This window comes from Mustelus asterias, chromosome 8 (assembly GCF_964213995.1).
Source record: "Mustelus asterias chromosome 8, sMusAst1.hap1.1, whole genome shotgun sequence".
Classification (NCBI taxonomy): Eukaryota; Metazoa; Chordata; class Chondrichthyes; order Carcharhiniformes; family Triakidae; genus Mustelus; species Mustelus asterias.
The window spans coordinates 81,907,052-81,926,464 of record NC_135808.1 but is presented as its reverse complement, the minus strand read 5'-3'; the positions used below and the strand labels follow the sequence as shown (position 1 = coordinate 81,926,464).

The window sequence follows — 19,413 nt, the reverse complement described above, 5'->3', positions numbered from 1 at the left end:
CTTGATTTCAATTGCTCGATCATTGGCAGCCATGTCTTCAGCTGCCTAGACCCCAAGTTCAGGGTTTCTCTCTTTTCCCCCATCCTCATGTTGCTTTCCTCGTTTTAAAATGCTCCTTCCTTGACTGGGCTTTTGTCAGTCTGTTCAATTTTTCATTGTGTGCATTGGTGTCAGATTTTGCTTTACATTACCCCTGTGAAGTACCTTGGAATATTTTATTACATCAATGGGACGATGTTGTAAATTCTGTCAGTAAAACTGGTGATTTAATCACTTTTGTGCTACAGCAAAGTGGAAGATTTTGCATTTATATATAAGGTACTTCACAACTAATGGAGTACTTTTGAACTATAATTGTAACTGTGATAGGGAAATGGCAAGATCTCAGAGCGACCAAAACTTTGAGGAGGTAACAGACCTGATCATCTTTTCTGGTAGTGTGGAATAAATATTGTCCAGGACAGCAGAACAATTTTTTTTGTCTTTGAAAAGTGCCAAAGGACTTTTTATGTTCCTGTGAGAGGCTAGAAGGGATCATTTTAAAGTCTCACATGAACAATACCATCTTTAAGATTACTGTGGTGACCCATGTACTTTTGGGGGGGAAACCCCATATTTTATGTGGTGTTATGGTCCCTTTAAGCTCTAGGTTTATCTGATAGGGGATTTATGGAATAGCACCTGACTTGCAGCCGATGATTATGTGGCCAAGTTGCCTGCGAGATAAATCGTGGAGGGAAATTGATCAACAGATGTTAGTTATAGGAGTGGTGCTATGTTCAACCTTTATTTTAAGGTTTTAAACTAAATGGTGAAGAAGGCATTCAGTATGCTTGGTTTCATCGGTCAGAACGTTGAATACAGGAGTTGGGACGTCTTGTTGAAGTTGTACAAGGAATTGGTAAGGCCACACTTGGAATACTGCGTACAGTTCTGGTCACCCTATTATAGAAAGGATAATATTAAACTAGAAAGAGTGCAGAAAAGATTTACTAGGATGCTACCCGGACTTGATGGTTTGAGTTATAAGGAGAGGCTGGATAGACTAGGACTTTTTTCTCTGGAGCGTAGAAGGCTGAGGGGTGATCTTATAGAGGTCTGTAAAATAATGAGGGGCATAGATCAGCTAGATAGTCAATATCTTTTCCCAAAGGTCGGGGAGTCTAAAACTAGAGGGCATAGGTTTAAGGTGAGAGGGAAGAGATACAAAAGTGTCCAGAGGGGCAGTTTTTTCACACAGGGTGGCGAGTGTCTGGTTCTTGGCCTTTTGGCTAAGATCAAGTGTAGTATCGATATGCTGTACTTGGTTGAAGTCATTAGGTTACATTTTAGCTTCATTTGAATCAATTTTTAAAAGCAGCATCTCGGCCTTTTGGCTAAGATGCAAATGACTTCAAGCCTTGGAGGAGGTGCAATGCCGACTCCAATCAGCTTGGATCATGTAGGTCAAGCCCAAGACAGGAGGTGAGAGCCCTGTCTTGTCAGCTTGGATCGGGAATGTCTCACTTGTTGAGACGCTGAATTGGACTTGATTTGATTGAATTGGATAAATAAATAAAAACAAGCTGCCAGAGGTGGGAGTAAGGGTGAGTACAATTTTGTCTTTTAAAAAAGGTTTAGACAGCTACATGGGTAAGATGGGTATAGAGGGATATGGGCCAAATGCAGGCAATTGGGATTAGCTTAGGGGTTTAAAAAAAAGGGCGGCATGGACAACTTGGGTCGAAGGGCCTGTTTCCATGCTGTAAACCTCTATGACTATGACTGCAGAAGAGAAAATATCTCTCTCAACCAAGATTCAGTTGAAATTTGGTGTGTTGGCTAAGAGTTAAAACTTTTGTTAACTGAAGGACTCCTAACAGTGAGTTGAACTTTGAGAGGGAGAGAGATTTAGGGGCAAAATTCCAGTGTTAAAGAATCTTGGAACCAGCAAAGTTCTGACCGAGGTTGATATACTTGGTACACTAGAGCTGCCTGTATAGAATGGGGAGTTTGCAACCATAGGGCAGTTGGAGGAGATTTGAAGGGGCAACCTTGCCAGAAGTAAACAGAAGGCCAAAGAAATCTCAACCCTTATATGAATCTTCATCAAAATCTTTGATAAGTATCTAGCTTGAGTTCTGGAGTCTAAGTCTAATAGGTGCAGAAGGAATGTGGAGTTAATGAATTCAGTTTAGATTATAAGTAACTGTATTCAATAATATAAAAATAACTGACTATTCAAAATAGAGTAAGGTTATAAGGATTGATTTTGGTGTAATAGAATTATTTTGTTTTAAACTGTGAACTTATAGCTTCATTCTTTTAATAAATGCTTGGGATTTTGGATTCAAGAAAACCAAATGCGTTACTGGCCTTGACATCATAACATTTGAGGGAAGAGCAGCACTACACTGAAGTGGCAACAGTATTTTGTCACCTCAGGCTCCAAGTTGCTACACATATATCTTCAAATTTGTTTCTAAACTATCGACAGAGATATTGAACATCAGTCATTGAAAACTGGTTAACCATCATACTGTAATGACTGTTGTATCATTCCACTTTATTCTGGAAACAACGTGATGGATTGTAATTTGGAAGCAGTTTTTCTGGAGGGGTTTTTGTAAGTAATACTCAAATATGGTAATGTACAGGCTATATTCCTCTAATTTACAGCCATCACTTTGCAACAATAGCTTGCATTATCTTAAATTAATTCCAAACTACAACCCTGTTTTACTGCTGCAACTGCTACTTTTGTCAACCAGGTCTTGATTTCACTCGGCTGTGAGCGATTTAAGTCCTGGAATAAAAATCTGTTTTACTTGTTTTCAGACTGCCTTAATAAAGAACCAGAGTGTACGGGCGGATTCTTGGCTTTATTGCACTTTCGATGTTAAGAAACCCAGGCCTTTTTCGGTGTTTTCAAATATTCATTTTTTTCACACCAAAATTTGAATCCTGGCAGGTGCAGACCAAATATGAGCTAACATCATGTGGTTACTCTGCAATGAGGATGGTGCACAACATGATCATCTGGTTCTAAATTGGCTGAACATAGTGTCACTTGATTGGGAATTTAGTGCCCTTTAATTCCTACTGAATTATTCAAAAATTTGCTTTCTTGAGCAAGTGGACACAAAGGGACACAAGTTCAAGATAAGGGGGGAAAAGTTCAGTCGAGATGTGTGGGGAAGTTTTTTTACAGAGGGTGGGGTGATGGGGGGGATGGAATGCACTGTTAAGTGAGGTGATTGAGGCAGACACGTGAGTGACATTTAAGAGTTATCTGGATAGACACATGAAGAGGCAGGGAATAGAGGGATACAGACAATTGGTCTGGATAGGACAACGTGATCGGCGCAGGCTTGGTGGGCCGAAGGGCCTGTTCCTGTGCTGTACTGTTCTTTGTTCTTTGTTGATGTTATCCAGAAAGCACTTTAAGGTGAATTGAGGGGTTAGATTCACTGTTAAATTAGATGCAGATAGAAAAGAAAAATGGAAAGAAGGATTAGATTGAGAGAGAGTGAGAGAAACAGAGAGACAAAGTAAAATTTAACATTTTTTTAATACCACGGAAAAATTGAAAATCTTTCTAGAATGAGACTCCACACTTATAATTAATTTTGGTGTCAGGGAGGTACTGCGTGCAGTTCTGGTCACCACATTATCGGAAGGATGTGATTGCACTGGAGGGGATGCAGAGGAGATTTACCAGGATGCTGCCTGGGATAGAACATTTAAGTTATGAAGAGATGTTGGATAGGCTTGGCTAGCTTTCATTGGAGCAGAGGAGACTGAGGGGCGAGCTGATAAAGGTGTACAAGATTATGAGGGACGTGGACAGAGTGGATAGGGAACAGCAATTCTCCTTAGTTGTACGGTCAATCACGAGGGGACATAGGGTCAAGGTTAGGGGCAGGAGGTTTGGCGGGGGGATGTGAGGAAAAACCTCGTTACATTCAGGGCTATGGGCCAAGTGCTGGTAGATGGGATTAGGTGGGGGTTCAGATGTTTCTAATGCGTCAGTGTGGAATCCATGGGCCGAAGGGCCTCTTCTGTGCTGTATGATTCTGTGGTTGGCAATCATTAACACCACATCATTTAAAAAGATAGTTACACTTGTAAAAAAGATAGTTACACTTGTAATGATCAGTATTAATTTTCTGCATTTGTTTTAATGGGCAATTGCTACAAGTTCCAGGGGTGTGGGGAAACAGGGAGGCTGAAACTGGGAAGTCATTTTCCCAAAGCTGAATAATAGTAGTACTCAACAACTTTTGAGTATAATTATTTAACTGGTGTATCTGCTCATTACCTGAAGTTGCTGTACAGTTTACCTATAACAACGAGTGCCATTAGTTTTGGTGTATTTTGACACACAATTTTGGCACATTAATTCTGTAGTTATTCATTACCATAATTTTCTGGGAAGATGCCAATAAAATTTTCCCCTTCCAGTATCCGTCTGAAAAGCCTGAATGCTAACACCGACATTGCGTCTTTGGCACGGAAGGTGGTGGAAGAATGCAAGCTCATCCATCCAAGTAAACTAGCAGAGGTGGAACAGCTGCTTTACTACCTTCAGAACCGCAGGGAAAGTCCACCAGGAAGAGGTAGGAAGTTACTTGTGAAACTCTTAGTGATTTGTCTAACCACTATTTTAAAGTAATCTGAAGGCCTACGATCTGCATAGATCTAATGTGAATATATTGTAGCTGTAAATATACTGTTTCAGTAATGATCTCTTTTGAAGTGATTCTGCAAAATTCAGTATATGCATATCCTATTCATAAAGAAGGTAGCGTTCCATTGCAGTTGGGGTCTTAACATCAAATATAGTACTTTTTTTTGAAAAGTGGTTTCAAGCATTTTGCTGAGTAATGCCACCCTTGTTATCCTAGTCCACTTCAAGCTTGTTATGGACAAGGAAATAGACAATCTGCAAAAAACAGTTTTGGATTGGGGGAGAGCGGATTTTAGTAAGATATGGCAGGATCTGGCCAAGGTAGACTGGGAACAGCTACTCAGGGAAAATCTACCGAAGAGCAGTGGGGGGGGTATTCAAAAAAGAAATGGGGAGGGTGCAAGCCCAGCATGTTCTCTCTCGGGTGATAGGTAGGAACAATAAGCCCAGAGAACTATGGATGACCAGAGATATTCAGGATACAATGAGGAGGAAAAGAAGGGCTTTTAAAACGTACAAGGGGAGCAAATCAATGGAGACATTAGTGAGATATAGAAAGTGCAAGGTGGAGCTTAAGAAAGCAATTAGGAATGCAAAGAGGGGATATGAGAAAGCTCTGGCTGTTATAAATAGGGAAAATCCCAAGATATTCTATAAGTATATCAGTGGGAAGAGGATAACCAGGGAAAGAGTGGGGCCTATTAGAGTCGAAGAAGGCAATCTGTGGGTGGAGCCAGAGGACATTGGTAGAGTGTTTAAAGAACACTTCACATTTGTCTTCACCCAAGATAATGCGGACTATGAGGTTCTTGAGCAAATTGACAGAGGGAAGGACAAGGATAAATGTCCAGATCTGGATGAATAGTGCCGGAGGCAAAGGAGGAGATTGCCAGCTCTGACCCAAATTTTCAATTCCTTTCTGGTCACGGGGGAGGTGCCAAACCACTAGAGAACAGCTAATGTGGTTCTGCTATTTAAGAAGGATTATAGAGATAAACCAGGGAACTATACGCCAGTGAGTCACATGACAGTGGCAGGGAAACTTCTGAAGGAGAGCATCTATCTCCTCTTGGAGAGGCAAAGCTTGATCAGGGATAGTCAACATGGCTTCATCAGAGGGCGGTCATGCCTAACAAATTTGATTGAATTTTTTGAGGAGGTGACCAGGTGTGTAGACGAGGGTAGTGCAGTCGATGTAGTTTGTGGATTTTAGCGAAGAGACTTTTAAAGATGGTAAAAGCACATGGGGTGCAGGATAATTTGATAAAGTTGATTCAAAATTGACTCAATTGTAGGAGACAGAGGGTGATGACAGAAGGCTGCTTTAGTGACTGGAAGCCAGTGTCAGTGACGTACCACAGGGATCTGTGTTGGGCCCCCTATTATTCATCATTAAATAAATGACATTGACTATGTGGGGGGGCAGGATTAGTAGGTTTGCGGGTGACACAAAGGTTGAATGGTTGGCTAACAGTGTGGCGGAGTGTCTTGGGCTACAAGAAGATGTAGATGGAATGTCAGATGGGCAGATAAATGGCAGATGGAATTTAACCCTGAAAAGTGTAAGGTGATGCACTTTGTAAAGAAGTAATCTGACAAAATATTCAATGAATGGTAGGACACTAGGAAGTTCTGTGGAACAAAGGAACCATGGCATGTTTGTCCACAATCTCTGAAAGCAGAAGGGCATGTTAGTAGGGTGATGAAAAAGGCATATGGGACACTTGCCTTTATCAGTTGAGGCATAGATTACAAAAGCAGGGAAGGCATATTGGACTTGTATAGAACTTTGGTGAGGCCACAGCTAGAGTGCTGTAGTTCTGGTCGCCACATTATCAGATGGATGTGATTGCACTGGAGGGAGTGCAGAGGAGATTTACCAGGATGCTGCCTGGGATGGAACATTTTAAGTTATGAAGAGAGGTTGAGTACACTTGGGGTGTTTTCATTGGAGCAGAGAAGACTGAGGGGCGACCTGATCGAGGTGTACAAGTTTTTGAGCAATATGGACAGAGTGGATAAGGAGCAACTATTCCCCTTAGTTGAAGGGTCAGTCATGAGGGGACATAGGTTCATGGTAAGGAGCAGGAGGTTTAGGGGGGATGTGAGGAAAAACTTTCTTACCCAGATGGTGGTAACAGTCTGGAATGCGCTACCTGGGAGGGTGGTAGAGGCAAGTTGCCTCACATCCTTTAAAAAGTATCTTGATGAGCAGTTGGCACATAACCTTCAGGGCTATGGGCCAAGTGCTGGCAGATGGGATTAGGTGGAGTTCAGGTGTTTCTAATGTGTTGGTGTGGACTCGATTGGCCGAAGTGCCTCTTCTGCACTCCATGATTCTATGAATTGGTGAGAGCTTCCCACATTATTTTGGAGAGCACCATGGAGACGCCAAATAATTTTTAGGACCACATCAACAGAAATTGCCAATTTCAGTGCATTCATCATTTTACTATCTGCTCTCAACAATGTTTTCAGCACTCCAATATAAACAGAAATGTTCAAAAATCCAACAGAAGTAGGCTGTGATCATACACCAAGGTGCTAAAATTGGCAAATCTGTTTTGATCACTGACTTTTCAAATTCTTGTTTTTCACATAGTGGAAGAAGATTAGGATCTCTAATATGATCTAGATTAAAGGTGGGTTAATATGGCCTTCATGGACCTGAGATTCAGTCAGGTAGAAATTGGTTTATCTCAGCACAGCTAAACTGATTAATTACTTTGGAGGAAGCTTTGCTGAGAACTTCACTAAAAATTGTGGGTAGTGGCACAATTACGGGCCAGATTGCAGCTGCAACTTGTCAGATGAAGATGTCAAACATTGCTGTCAAAGGCAAAACATTCAAGCTTGGCCTGTGCCTATCTGTCAGCAAGCATCTGAAATTTAGCATTGTACCAACCAGGCATTACCACAGTGGAGATATAGTATCATGAATGACTAATTGGTGCTGCTGCTCAGCTGTTTTGATTACTTGGTAGGCTTTTCTTATTATCACCTTATGGGGAAGAAAGTGTCTGAATAGTTTGCAGGAGTTATTTATCTTGCACAGAGCTGGGTGTCAAATTGAAAATATGGCAAGACACAAAAGATGGTTTATTTTTCATTTTAATGAAATATATGTAGTCAGCAATATTTGTTTATGAAAATATGCATTTTATTTTAAGTAGGATGGAATACCAGTTAGAAATTAAAGATGTCTGTACATTTTTAAATAGTAGTTTCAATTTTAGACCGTAGATGACTTATGATTAAGCTGTTAAATTTATTGTTTGTTTTCAAAAAGCTATGAAATGCACCTAAGGCACCCATGAAATGATGCTTTATTTTTATATATGCACTTCAGTCACCAATAGAACATGAAGTTAGCTTGAGGTGCTGCTGGGACAGGCTCTGCTAATCCACAATAAGAAGTCTTAACAACACCAGGTTAAAGTCCAACAGGTTTATTTGGTAGCAAAAGCCACGAGGAAAGCTTGTGGCTTTTGCTACCAAATAAACCTGTTGGACTTTAACCTGGTATTGTTAGACTTCTTACTGTGTTTACCCCAGTCCAACGCCGGCATCTCCACATCATGACTAATCCACAATTACAGGGTAGGCATAAGCAGCAGCACGAGGACTAATTTCTTTCTTGATATATATGATGGAATGAATAATTGTAAGTTTATGCTCAGCTATTGAAACTTATTTCAAGATTACACACAACAGAAGCAAACTACAGTATTGATCTTTATTTCAATGCAGTATAGGATTGCTCCCTATTATTATATGTGGTGAATATTGCTATATATTTAGAAACAGGAAATTGCTCAACCAGATCATTTTTTTAATGACTGAACCCTATGATGGGTCCTTATCTTTGAATGTTACAAGATTATCTAAGTTATGTTCTGTTGAGATAGAGGTTGTCGAGTTAGATCAAAAATCCTGTTTTGTAGTTGGCCTCTTTTTGTTCCAAGTTTTAGGAACTTATAGATTGAGTAATGCAGTACTGTCCTTGGACTAATACCCCATAGAATTTGTTTCTGAAACTCAAATTTTCTAAACTGGCTAAAGTTGCAGACGAGAAATCCTCAAGTATGAGAAGAATGAAACATGTCTTCGGGTTAAGTTAAATATGTGGAGTATGCAAAGATTTTAATTTGTTGCTTGCCAGTACAAAAGCCCGGTTTGTCAAATGTGGCACAGTGATGCTGCAGAAATGGCATCCATGGAGGTCCACTCAAGTATCTGAATGCGAGTTATTTTGTAGTGCTTGTGAAGAGGTGATGTTTTACTAGTCTCCTGCTAATTAAGGTTTGAAAAAGTACTACTGGTGAATGTTTGAAAATTTGTTTTGCTCAATATGCAATTGAATTCTGGCCAATGAGACGCCAAATTAATGGAGATTATACAATGGCTCTTAACCAAACTCTTAATGGAGATTGGAAGAAAAGTAGATAGTTAAGTTGATGGAACAAGGAGTTTTGTATGCTGATTAGCCTAGCAATACTAGGAATAAATGTTTACCAAAAGCAAATTGGTAACAATGGAAAATGGGGGTGAACTTCATGTTTACCTACTAAAAGGTGAGTTCATGTTATAAAGTTAAATAAGAGTAACTTCTGAAAAGCTTTATTCAGATAAGGGAAGATCAAGAGGAAAAATAGTACACTGAAGGACAATTCACCATCTGCAAGGAAGCTATTTGAGATTGCAGCCCACACAGCAGGGAGCTGTTATAACTCCCAACAAGCTGTCTCTGGAGAAAGCTTGTTTTGAGAAGCTCATTATTTCTATTCTAAATTGGAAGCAACTCAAAAGATAAATGTGCCAGGTGTGGTACCTATTGCTGGATTTTGCATATGGGTTTTTTAAAAGCTATGGGATGTTCTTTGGAGAGGTTTAGCTCTGATGTTAGGAAAATAGACGGTTTTGGAACTGGGTAAATTTAAAGTTATTATTGGTAGCCATTAATGTAGTTAAATGTATTTTAGTTGACTTGTGTGTTTTGCTGTTTAATAAGCTTCTATTTTGTTTAAAATCATCACAATAGAGTCTGATCTTAACATCTTTTCTCACATTAGACCAAATTGTGAATTAAACAGTTGAGACCGGGCATTCAGAAGTTCCCTTCTTGGCTTTGGCATACCCTAGTATTTAACATCCGCTTTGCTCTTAACACTACCTCAAACATTGCCTGTTAATCTGAATTAAATTGGTCCTTAATTGGTTGCAATATTGAATTGAATTTTCAAACACCATTTCAGGTAATTTGACATTTTGTGACCCCTTACTGTAGTGCACCATTACTTGACTGCAACAATTTAAGTCACATAGCATTGTTGTGCTATTTATTTGTTTGAATGCAATCTGTGTTATAACCCCATTAAACACTACCTGCTTGGATACAAAGAGACTTCTTATAATTACCATCTGGAGATCTGAATGATAACAAAATGTTTGCATCATTTTCATGAGGTAAGATCCATTGATATTGTCTTCTTTTCAGAAAAACGAGAAAAGATGAGCAAACCTAAGGACCCACCACCCTTTGAAGGAATGGAAGTAAGTGACAAAAATAAATGCAACTTGAGACTGAAAATGCTTTCATAGTGAGACATGAATGCAGTGCATGATGCATAAATAAGTTGTAAGAGAAGTATGTAGAGTAGCTATGGTGATAAAACATTCAACAGCTGTAATTGCTGTTAGTAATTTTGTTCGACAATTTAAGTCAATTCTATATTACTATATAGCTGAAAAACAAAAATGCACTTTAGCTTAGCCAGTACTTGATGGTGGAAATGAAGTAATTTTTCAGAAAGATAATGGCCCTTACACAGTCATGCATTGGCTAAGAAAACAATCAAACCGTTTCAATTGAGATATGATTAGATGTTGTTCGTGTGTTTAAAAATGGGCAAAATACATTGGGCTGTAACTTCGAATGGCGGGGCAGGCTCGAGGGGCTAGATGGCCTACTCCTGCTCCTATTTCTTATGTTCTTATGTTCTGAGCTCCCGGGGGGGGGGGGGGGGGGGGGGGAGAGGGGGGGTGACCCCAAAGATGCACTGGGGAACCCTCCAAACCCACAAAAGTTCACAGATAATGTTTGCATGGCAATTGCCCACAAGTGCAAATTCCCCCTGGGAAATTGCCCTGCATTGAAGAAACCCACAACAACACCGACTTTCTATCAGACTTGTTTCATGAAAAGTGGAAACATGCCGTTTCTTCGTGATCCTTGAAACAAAATAGTATTCTCCTAAAATTTTGTTCTCAAATCATGTGTTTCTGTGGTTTTGTTAGTGGCAGATTATTTGGGAAAAACTGACATTCTTTCATCTTTGGCTCAGCTTTGTTATCCCCCCTTGGTATTGATATTAGATGTGTTGCATAAAGAATACCTGGTTTCTGCTGCATGCTCTTAATTACTCACAGATTGATGAAATAGCAAATATTAATGATATAGAAGACTACATAGAGCTGTTGTATGAGGACATACCTGACAAAGTGCGAGGTTCAGCACTCATTCTTCAACTGGCTCGTAATCCTGACAATTTGGAAGAATTGCTACAAAATGGTAAGCAAACTTTGCAGTCATAAAGCACTCATATCCTTCTTCATGTATGTGCTTTTTCACTTCTTGCTTGACCCTCTCCACCAGTGCCACATAGGCTTCAACAGATTCTTTCCAGTTTTTCTCATTGATTATCTTCCTCTTCATTGTCTCTCCACTTTGTCTGGTAACTTTGTTTCACCTATTTGATCATTTATTTTCTAGCCTTCCACCTTTGTAAATAAATTTAAATTCTCTTATTTTGCCACTTCCAACCATAGATGGTCTCAGAACCAAAGCATAGGAACGGCGGTAGACTATTTTACCTGTTTTGCCATTCAATTAAATCATGCAAATGGCTTCAATTTTGATCTAAGGCAAATTCTAACGAGATCTCCTGATCATTTAGCATGCATTCCCCATTTAACACACATTCTTTTTGTTCCTTGCCTCCATTTTGATTTGTTGGCCACTTATCCACATTGACTTACACCTGCCACCTATTGACCCCATTTTGTGAATGTTTTGCTTTGGGTAATATTGATGTTGGTTTTAGAATTCATTACTCAAGTTCATTCTGTATTTGAATTCTCCATATTCTGATGATTTTTCATAAATGTTAAAATCTTAAAATTTCTGTGTTTAGAGACTGCATTGGGGGCTTTGGCTCGCGTGTTGCGAGAGGACTGGAAGCAAAGTGTAGAGCTTGCCACCAACATTATTTACATATTTTTCTGTTTCTCTAGGTAAGACTATCTTTGAAATTGTAACAATGTATGCAGCAGTTGGGAACTTCTAGAATTCGGAATCTCTTTTGTTATTTTGCCTTCCTAAAAGTTGCTCACAAATGGATTTTCAAACATTTGTATGTAAATATATCAGTATGTCAGCCACCAGGTAAATGACCTAAAACTTGTTAGTAGATTTAAAATTCCAAAATCAATAGCAGATGGAAATTAGCAGAGAATGGAAACAGAAATTTGCCCAGTTCATAGAAATCCTACAGTACAGAAAGAGGCCATTCGGCCCATCGAGTCTGCACCGACCACAATCCCACCCAGGCCTTACCCCCATATCCCTACATATTTACCCATTAATCCCTCTAACCTACGCATCTCAGGACACTAAGGGCAATTTTTAGCATGGCCAATCAACTTAACCCGCACATCTTTGGACTGTGGGAGGAAACCGGAACTCCCGGAGGAAACCCACGCAGACACGAGGAGAATGTGCAAACTCCACATAGACAGTTCATGCCTGACGATTAATCTTTGGTCGTCCATTTGGCACATTGGCCAGAACTTTCTGGCAGTTTACGCCGGTGGGCTTCTCTGCTCCTGCTGCAATGAACGGAGATTTGGCTGAGCGCCAAATTCTCTGCTCATCTGCAGTGGCAATGGGGTGTGAACAGCCAGAAAATCCGGCCATTATCTTTGCAACCATCAATTCTCTCAACCATCTCCTCCTTTGTTGCATTTACCCTCAATACGATGTCTGCTGTCTCAAATCCAGCCACCCTTTTTCTGATAATGGTGCTATTTCTTTGCTTTTGAGGAATTCCGACAGTCACCAGATCCAACAGTATTTAGTTTCAATGTCCTCTCAAAACTGGCCAGTATTCTTGAGCTCTGAAAAGCAGACACAATCGTAAACTACTTTGCTCCACCACCAACCATCTCCTTCATCCACTGTCCCATCCATTTCAATACTTCCCTCTGAATTTCTTCCTTTGATCTCTTCATTCCTGACTCTGTCTTCATGTGCATCCCTCCTTCTTCATCTTGGTTGCTGTATCTTCCAGAAATCTACATGTCATGCTCGATTGTTCCTCCAAACCATTTTGCACCTCTTATTGCCCTCTATTCCTTTAAGAATCTCATTGAAATCTAACTCTAAATCCAGTGTTGTCCAATGCAAGATCCTGTCATCACCAGTTAGGTGAATCCTGGTGTAGGGAATTGCATTTCTGATTACTAATTAGAAAGTGAGTATTGAATATTCCCATTTGGAATATAATCTGATTGCTTATTTGGATGGCTATGCATTTGTACTAAATCCTTTTTGTGCATTTATTAATACAATGGTAAGAATTTAATTCCTTTTATTATTAACCTGGTACTTTTCATATGCACCCTTTCTCTGTTTCACCTTACTGTCTATTTGTTCATTGATTATTTTCCTCTGCATTGAGTTCTAGCTTTGGTTGCCCTACCTTTCCTCTTGGGAATGTACCTCAATTGTATCTAAACTATCTCCACTTCAAAGGCAACTGTTGTTCAGTTACAGTGTTGCCTGCACAATTGACCCAAATTTGATTGGGACAGATCCATTGTTATCCTACTGAAGTTGGCCCTCTTCCGAATAAGTAGTTTTACTCCAGATTGCTACTTTACCTTTTTCATAGCTAACCTAAATCTTCTGAAACAATGACCCATCTCATGCTCCAAAACCAGATCCAGCAATGCCGCTTTCTTTATTGGAGCAGAAAAATATGGATCTAGATAATTCTCCAGAGTACATTTTGAGGAATTCTTCTCCCTCTTTCCCCTCGACTTTATTCCTGGCAGCATTACCATGCCTTAGGATTAGAATATTTAAACTCTCATTATAACCACTCTGTAGTTTTGCACATGACAGTAATTTCTCTGCAAATTTCCTCCTGCACAACTTTCCCTCTAGTTGATGGCCTATAGAATGCACCCAGTCGTGCAATAGTATTATGAAGATTTGTTAATGCTAACTAAATAGATTCTGTCCTTGACCCCTGTCTGTAAACCCCTCTAGGACACCAGACCCTGTACATTCTCTTTAATGAATACTGTTGTCCTGTCTCCTTTCTTTCCTTCCCTATCTTTCCTGAATACTTTGTATCCAGGAATATTTAAAACCCATGATGTCCTTTTTTGAGCAAGGTCTCTGTTATGGCCATTATATTCCCATGTGACTACTTGCGCCAAAAGTTCATCATCCTTATTCACCATGCTTTGTGCATTTTCATAAATGCCCTGTAAACCTAATTTAGACCCTGTCTTCGCTCTTACACGAATGCTACATGTTTCTCCCAGTCCTTTGTGCACCTCCTTACTACTTTCTAGTGTCAAATCCTGATTCCAATCCCCTTGACATTCACAACAGAATTAGCAAACTGCCCCAGACAAGACATTCGTTCCCAGCCTTTATTGACCCCACTTCCCTCCTCACAGCCATTTCCAATGAACTGGAATCTAAGCCCTCTCTGCTGCACCAATTGTCCAGCCATGCATTCATCTGCTCTATCCTCTTATTTCTATATGCTCTGTATCCAGATATGTGAGTAATCCAGATATTACTACATTTGAGGTCTTAACTAGCTCCCTAAAATGTGCTTTCTGGACCTCCTTCCACATCTCTGGTGTTCACTCTCCTCCCTTGGAATGTTCTGCATCCACTCACCCAGGCACCATTGAGACAGTAAACTTATTAGTTGCCAGTGTTTGGAGATTTTGCTGTTTTAAAATTCTTCTTGCTTTCATAATGCTGTAGTACTTATTCAATGCGCACATTTTTATTATTTTGGAGGGAAATTCTTCGTAATGTGGCATTACAAGGATCAGCTGGGGCTTGGGATATTAAGACTAACAGTGTTGCTGTATGCCAAACTGATTCTACTTTGTGTCTTGCAGCTTTTCTCAATTTCATGGGCTAATCACTCACTATAAAATTGGTGCACTCTGCATGAACATTATCGACCATGAACTGAAGAGACATGACCTCTGGCAAGAAGAGCTTCATAAGAAGAAGAAAGTTGATATCCTTTCTTCTATATACCATAGAATCTCTGCAGTGCACAAAGAGGCCATTCAGTTCACTGAGTCTGCACCCACTCTCCGAAACAGCATCCCACCCAGGCCCTCCCCTCTGTCCTATCCCTGTAACCCCATGCAATTACTATGGCCAATGTAACAAAAGCTAATGCCAACAACAAATGGAAAAGCTGTCTATTTTACCTAAATTAAAAGATTTCACAAATAATTGCCACCACTCCACGTAGGTTTGACTTATTTGTACATGAGAAATAGGAACACGAGTAGGCTATTCAATCCCTTGTGCTTGCTCCATCATTCAATAGATTATGACAAGCCTACCCTTCTTAAAGAAAGGAGACCAAAACTGAATGCAGTTCTCTTGCTGTGGTCTCACCAATGTCCTGTGCATTTCTAACAAGGTTTCTTTACTTTTATACTCCAACCTCCTTGCAAGAAAGACCAACATTTCATTTGCCTTCCTAATAACTTGCTATACTTACTTGCTAACTTTTTGTGATTCATGTACGAAGAGACCCAGATCCCTCTGTACTTGCAGCATCCTGTAGTGTCCCTCCATTTAAATATGCTTTTCTATTCTTCCAACCAAAGTGGACAACACATTTTCCCATATTATTACACCATTTGCCAAACTTTTGCTCACTCGCTATATCCCTTTACAGACTGTTTGTATACTTCTCACCATTGCTGTCCCATCTATTTTATGATAAAAGCAAAATACTGCAGATGCTGGAATTTGAAACAAAAACAGAAAATGCTGGAAAATCTCAGCAGGTCTGACAGCATCTGTGGAGAGAGAATAGCACCTAGAAGAACTAGGAGCAGGAGTAGGCCATCTGGCCCCTCGAGCCTGCTGTGCCATTCAATAAGATCATGGCTAATCTTTTTGTGGACTCAGCTCCACTTACCCGCCCGCTCACCATAACCCTCAATTCCTTTACTGTTCAAAAATTTATCTATCCTTGCCTTAAAAACATTCAATGAGGTAGCCTCAACTGCTTCACTGGGCAGGGAATTCCACAAATTCACAACCCTTTGTGTGAAGAAGTTCCTCCTCAACTCTGTCCTAAATCTGCTCTCCCTTATTTTGAGCCATGCCCCCTGGTTCTAGTTTCACCCACCAGTGGAAACAACTTCCCTACTTCTGTCTTATCTATTCCCTTCATAATCTGATATGTTTCTATAAGATCTCCCCTCATTCTTCTGAATTCCAATGAGTATAGCCCCAGTCTACTCAGTCTCTCCTCATAAGCCAAGCCTCTCAACTCCGGAATCAACCTAGTGAATCTCCTCTGCACCCCTTCCAGTGCCAATATATCCTTTCTCAAGTAAGGAGACCAAAACTGTACACAGTACTCCAGGTGTGGCCTCACCAGCATCTTTTACAGCTGCAACATAACCTCGCTGTTTTTAAACTCCATCCCTCTAGCAGTGAAGGACAAAATTCCATTTGCTTTCTTAATTACCTGCTGCACCTGCAAACCAATTCCTTGTGATTTTTGCACAAGTACACCCAGGTCCCTCTGCACAGGAGCATGCTGCAAGTTTTTACCATTTAAATAATAGTCCATTTTGCTGTTATTCCTACCAAAATGGATGACCTCACATTTACCAACATTGTACTCCATCTGCCAGACCCTCGCCCACTCAGGCTATCCCTTTGCAGATTTTCAGTGTCCTCTGCACACTTTGCTCTGCCACTCATCTTAGTGTCATCTGCGAATTTTGACACACTACACTTGGTCCCCAACTCCAAATCATCTATGTAAATTGTAAACAATTGCAGTCCCCACACTGATCCCTGAGGCTCAACGCTAGTCACTGATCGCCAACCAGAAAAACATCCATTTATCCCCACTCTTTGCTTTTTGTCAGTTAACCAATTCTCTATCCATGTTAATATATTACCCGTAACACCGTGCACCTTTATCTTTTGAGTCTGGATGATCCTTCATCAGAGATAAGGGCAAAGAGAATCAGAAAGGATTTATACAATGAGAGTGGGGGTGGGGGGCTGTAAAAGGACAAAGGGAATGCAAATGAGGATGAAGACGGCTGAGGGAGGTGCTAAAAGTGTCCATTAAGAGATCAGAAGGTGTGACTGGCAGAACAGAGATACAGATGGTCAAGGCAGTTGGTCTGAAAGGTGTGGGGGGCGGGGTGGGGGAGGGGGAGGCAGCAAGTAGGAGAGTGGGAATGGAGAAGTGGAAAATTGGAAAAGAGAAAGAAAGATGATAAAAATGGATCAAAGAGATGAAATTAAGAAACAGATGAAATAAAATAAATGGAAATGGGTTGAAGGTGGAGGGGAGAGTTCATGCTCCGAAGCTGTTGAACTCGATGTTCAGTCCAGAAGGTTATAAAGTGCCCAAACGGAAGGTGAAGTGCTGTTCCTCCCATTTGCATTGGGCGTTGCAAGAACATTGTAAAAGGCCAAGGGTGGACATGTGGACAGGAGAGCTGAATGGTGTGTCAAAGTGACAAGCGACAGGAAGGTGTGGGTCCTGCTTGCGGACAGACCAAAGGTGTTCAGCAAAGCATGAACTCCGATGTAGAGTAGACCACATTGGGAACAGCGAATGCAATTGACCATTGCATGTGAAGTGCTGCTTCACCTAAAACGGCTGTTAAGACCTAGGATGGTGAGCAGGGAGGAGGTAAGGGAACAAGTGTTGCACCTTCTACAATTGCATGAGAAGGTGCCATGGGCAGGAGGTGAGGTGTTGGGTGTGACGGAGGGGTGGTCCCGGAGAGAACAGTCTTTGTGGAATGCTGACAGCGAGAGTGAGGGGAAGATGTGTTGAGTGGTGGAATCATGCTGGAGTTGGCGGAAATGGTGGAGGATGATCCTTTGACTGCGGAGACTGGTGGGGTGAAAAGTGAGGACAAGGAGGATCCTGTCATGGTTCTTGGAGGGAGGTAGTGAGAGCAGTGGCCCAGGGGATGGGTCGGACACGGTCGAGAACCCTGTTAACCACAGTGGCTGGAAAACCACGATTGAGGAAGAAGGAAGACATATCGGCAGCGCTATTTTGGAAAGTGGCATCATCAGAACGGATGCGCAGGAACAGAGAGAATGGGATGGAGTCCTTACAGGATGTGGAATGTGAAGAGCTGTAGTCAAGGTGGTTGAGGGAGTTGGTGGGTTTACAATGGATACTAGTGGACAGTTTATCACCAGAAATGGAGACGGAGGGGTCAAGGAAGGGAATACAAGTGTCAGAGATGGACCATGTGAAGGTGATAGAGGGGTGAAAATTGGAAGCAAAACTGATAAATTTTTCCAGGTCCAGACGAGAGCATGAAGTGACACCGACATCATCGTCGATGTACCGGTAAAGGAGTTATGGGAGGGGGGTGGAGTAGGACTGGAACAGGGAATGCTCCACATAACCCATAAAGAGACGGGCATAACTGGGAGGGGGGGTGGGGGTGGTGGAGCGGGATGGGGGGAGCTGTAAAAGGACAAAGGGAATAAATGTGGATAATGCGAATAGTGTCCATTAAGAGATTGGAATGTGTGCATGGCAGAACTGAGGTATTCCATTCCCGCTCTCCTTTTGCACGCGCGCACACACACAAACCCTTCCCTTCCTTGACCTCTCTGTCTCCATTTCAGGTGATAAACTGTCCACGAGTACCATTATAAATCCACCAACTCACCATCCCCGCTCTCTTTTTGCATCCAGGCCAATTGCCATGACTGTACATCTATTCTGAAAAACATTACCCAGCCAGATGTTTGGTTGCCTCACTAGTTGTCCTAATCTGACCCTTCCTGTATGTCTTCTACCAAGTTAGTTGACAGAGGTCTGACCTGTTCTAAGTAACTGAATGAAAGCAATTTTTCTGTTCCACTGAACAGTGTAATTATTTGAAATAGAAATAAATTTTGGCAAAATTATTTATGATTAAGCTAGCAGGATACAGGAATGTTAATGTTGAGAATTGTTCCTATTACAATGCATTATTTAAATGGAAATAATTTTCCTTTTTTTCGCTGATTATGTAATGTCATAACAATAGTACATTTATATTCATTGTACTATTTAATAGCGCAGATTAAATAACATGAGCTTGGTACATTTACATTTAGGGCACATTATTTAATCACACAAATTATTATAATGAAAATGATTATTCCTTAACTTTAGTCTTCACTTGAAGATGATGCTGATAACCAAGCACTGAAGAAAGACTATGAAAAAACATACAAGAAATATCAGGGTTTAGTTCTTAAGCAAGAGCAACTGTTGAGAGGTAGGAAATGCTTTTTTTAAAAGTAAAAGTGAACTGCTACACAACGTAGAAATATGATTAATTTTGGATCTGTCATCTTCATTTAAGCTAATGGAGAAGGTTATGATTTATAGTAAAATTGGTCATTTCTTCTA

The 19,413-nt window shown here is 40.7% G+C and overlaps 1 protein-coding gene and 1 non-coding gene across 4 annotated transcripts in view; both read left to right on the top strand.

Moving 5' to 3' along the window:
- The window catches only part of kifap3a (kinesin-associated protein 3a), a 213,617-nt gene that overhangs the window by 34,757 nt on the left and 159,447 nt on the right, over window positions 1–19,413 (top strand). For all 3 annotated transcript variants that reach the window (XM_078218349.1, XM_078218351.1, XM_078218350.1), the window contains exons 3-8: window positions 4,444–4,598; window positions 10,167–10,222; window positions 11,099–11,240; window positions 11,863–11,962; window positions 14,879–15,003; window positions 19,181–19,279. In XM_078218349.1, the coding sequence (XP_078074475.1) occupies window positions 4,444–4,598; window positions 10,167–10,222; window positions 11,099–11,240; window positions 11,863–11,962; window positions 14,879–15,003; window positions 19,181–19,279 (677 nt within the window). The remainder of the gene's footprint in view (window positions 1–4,443; window positions 4,599–10,166; window positions 10,223–11,098; window positions 11,241–11,862; window positions 11,963–14,878; window positions 15,004–19,180; window positions 19,280–19,413) is intronic.
- On the top strand, window positions 1,252–1,443 carry LOC144498094 (U2 spliceosomal RNA). The gene has a single exon (XR_013498643.1). It is a non-coding gene; the product is annotated as a U2 spliceosomal RNA (small nuclear RNA).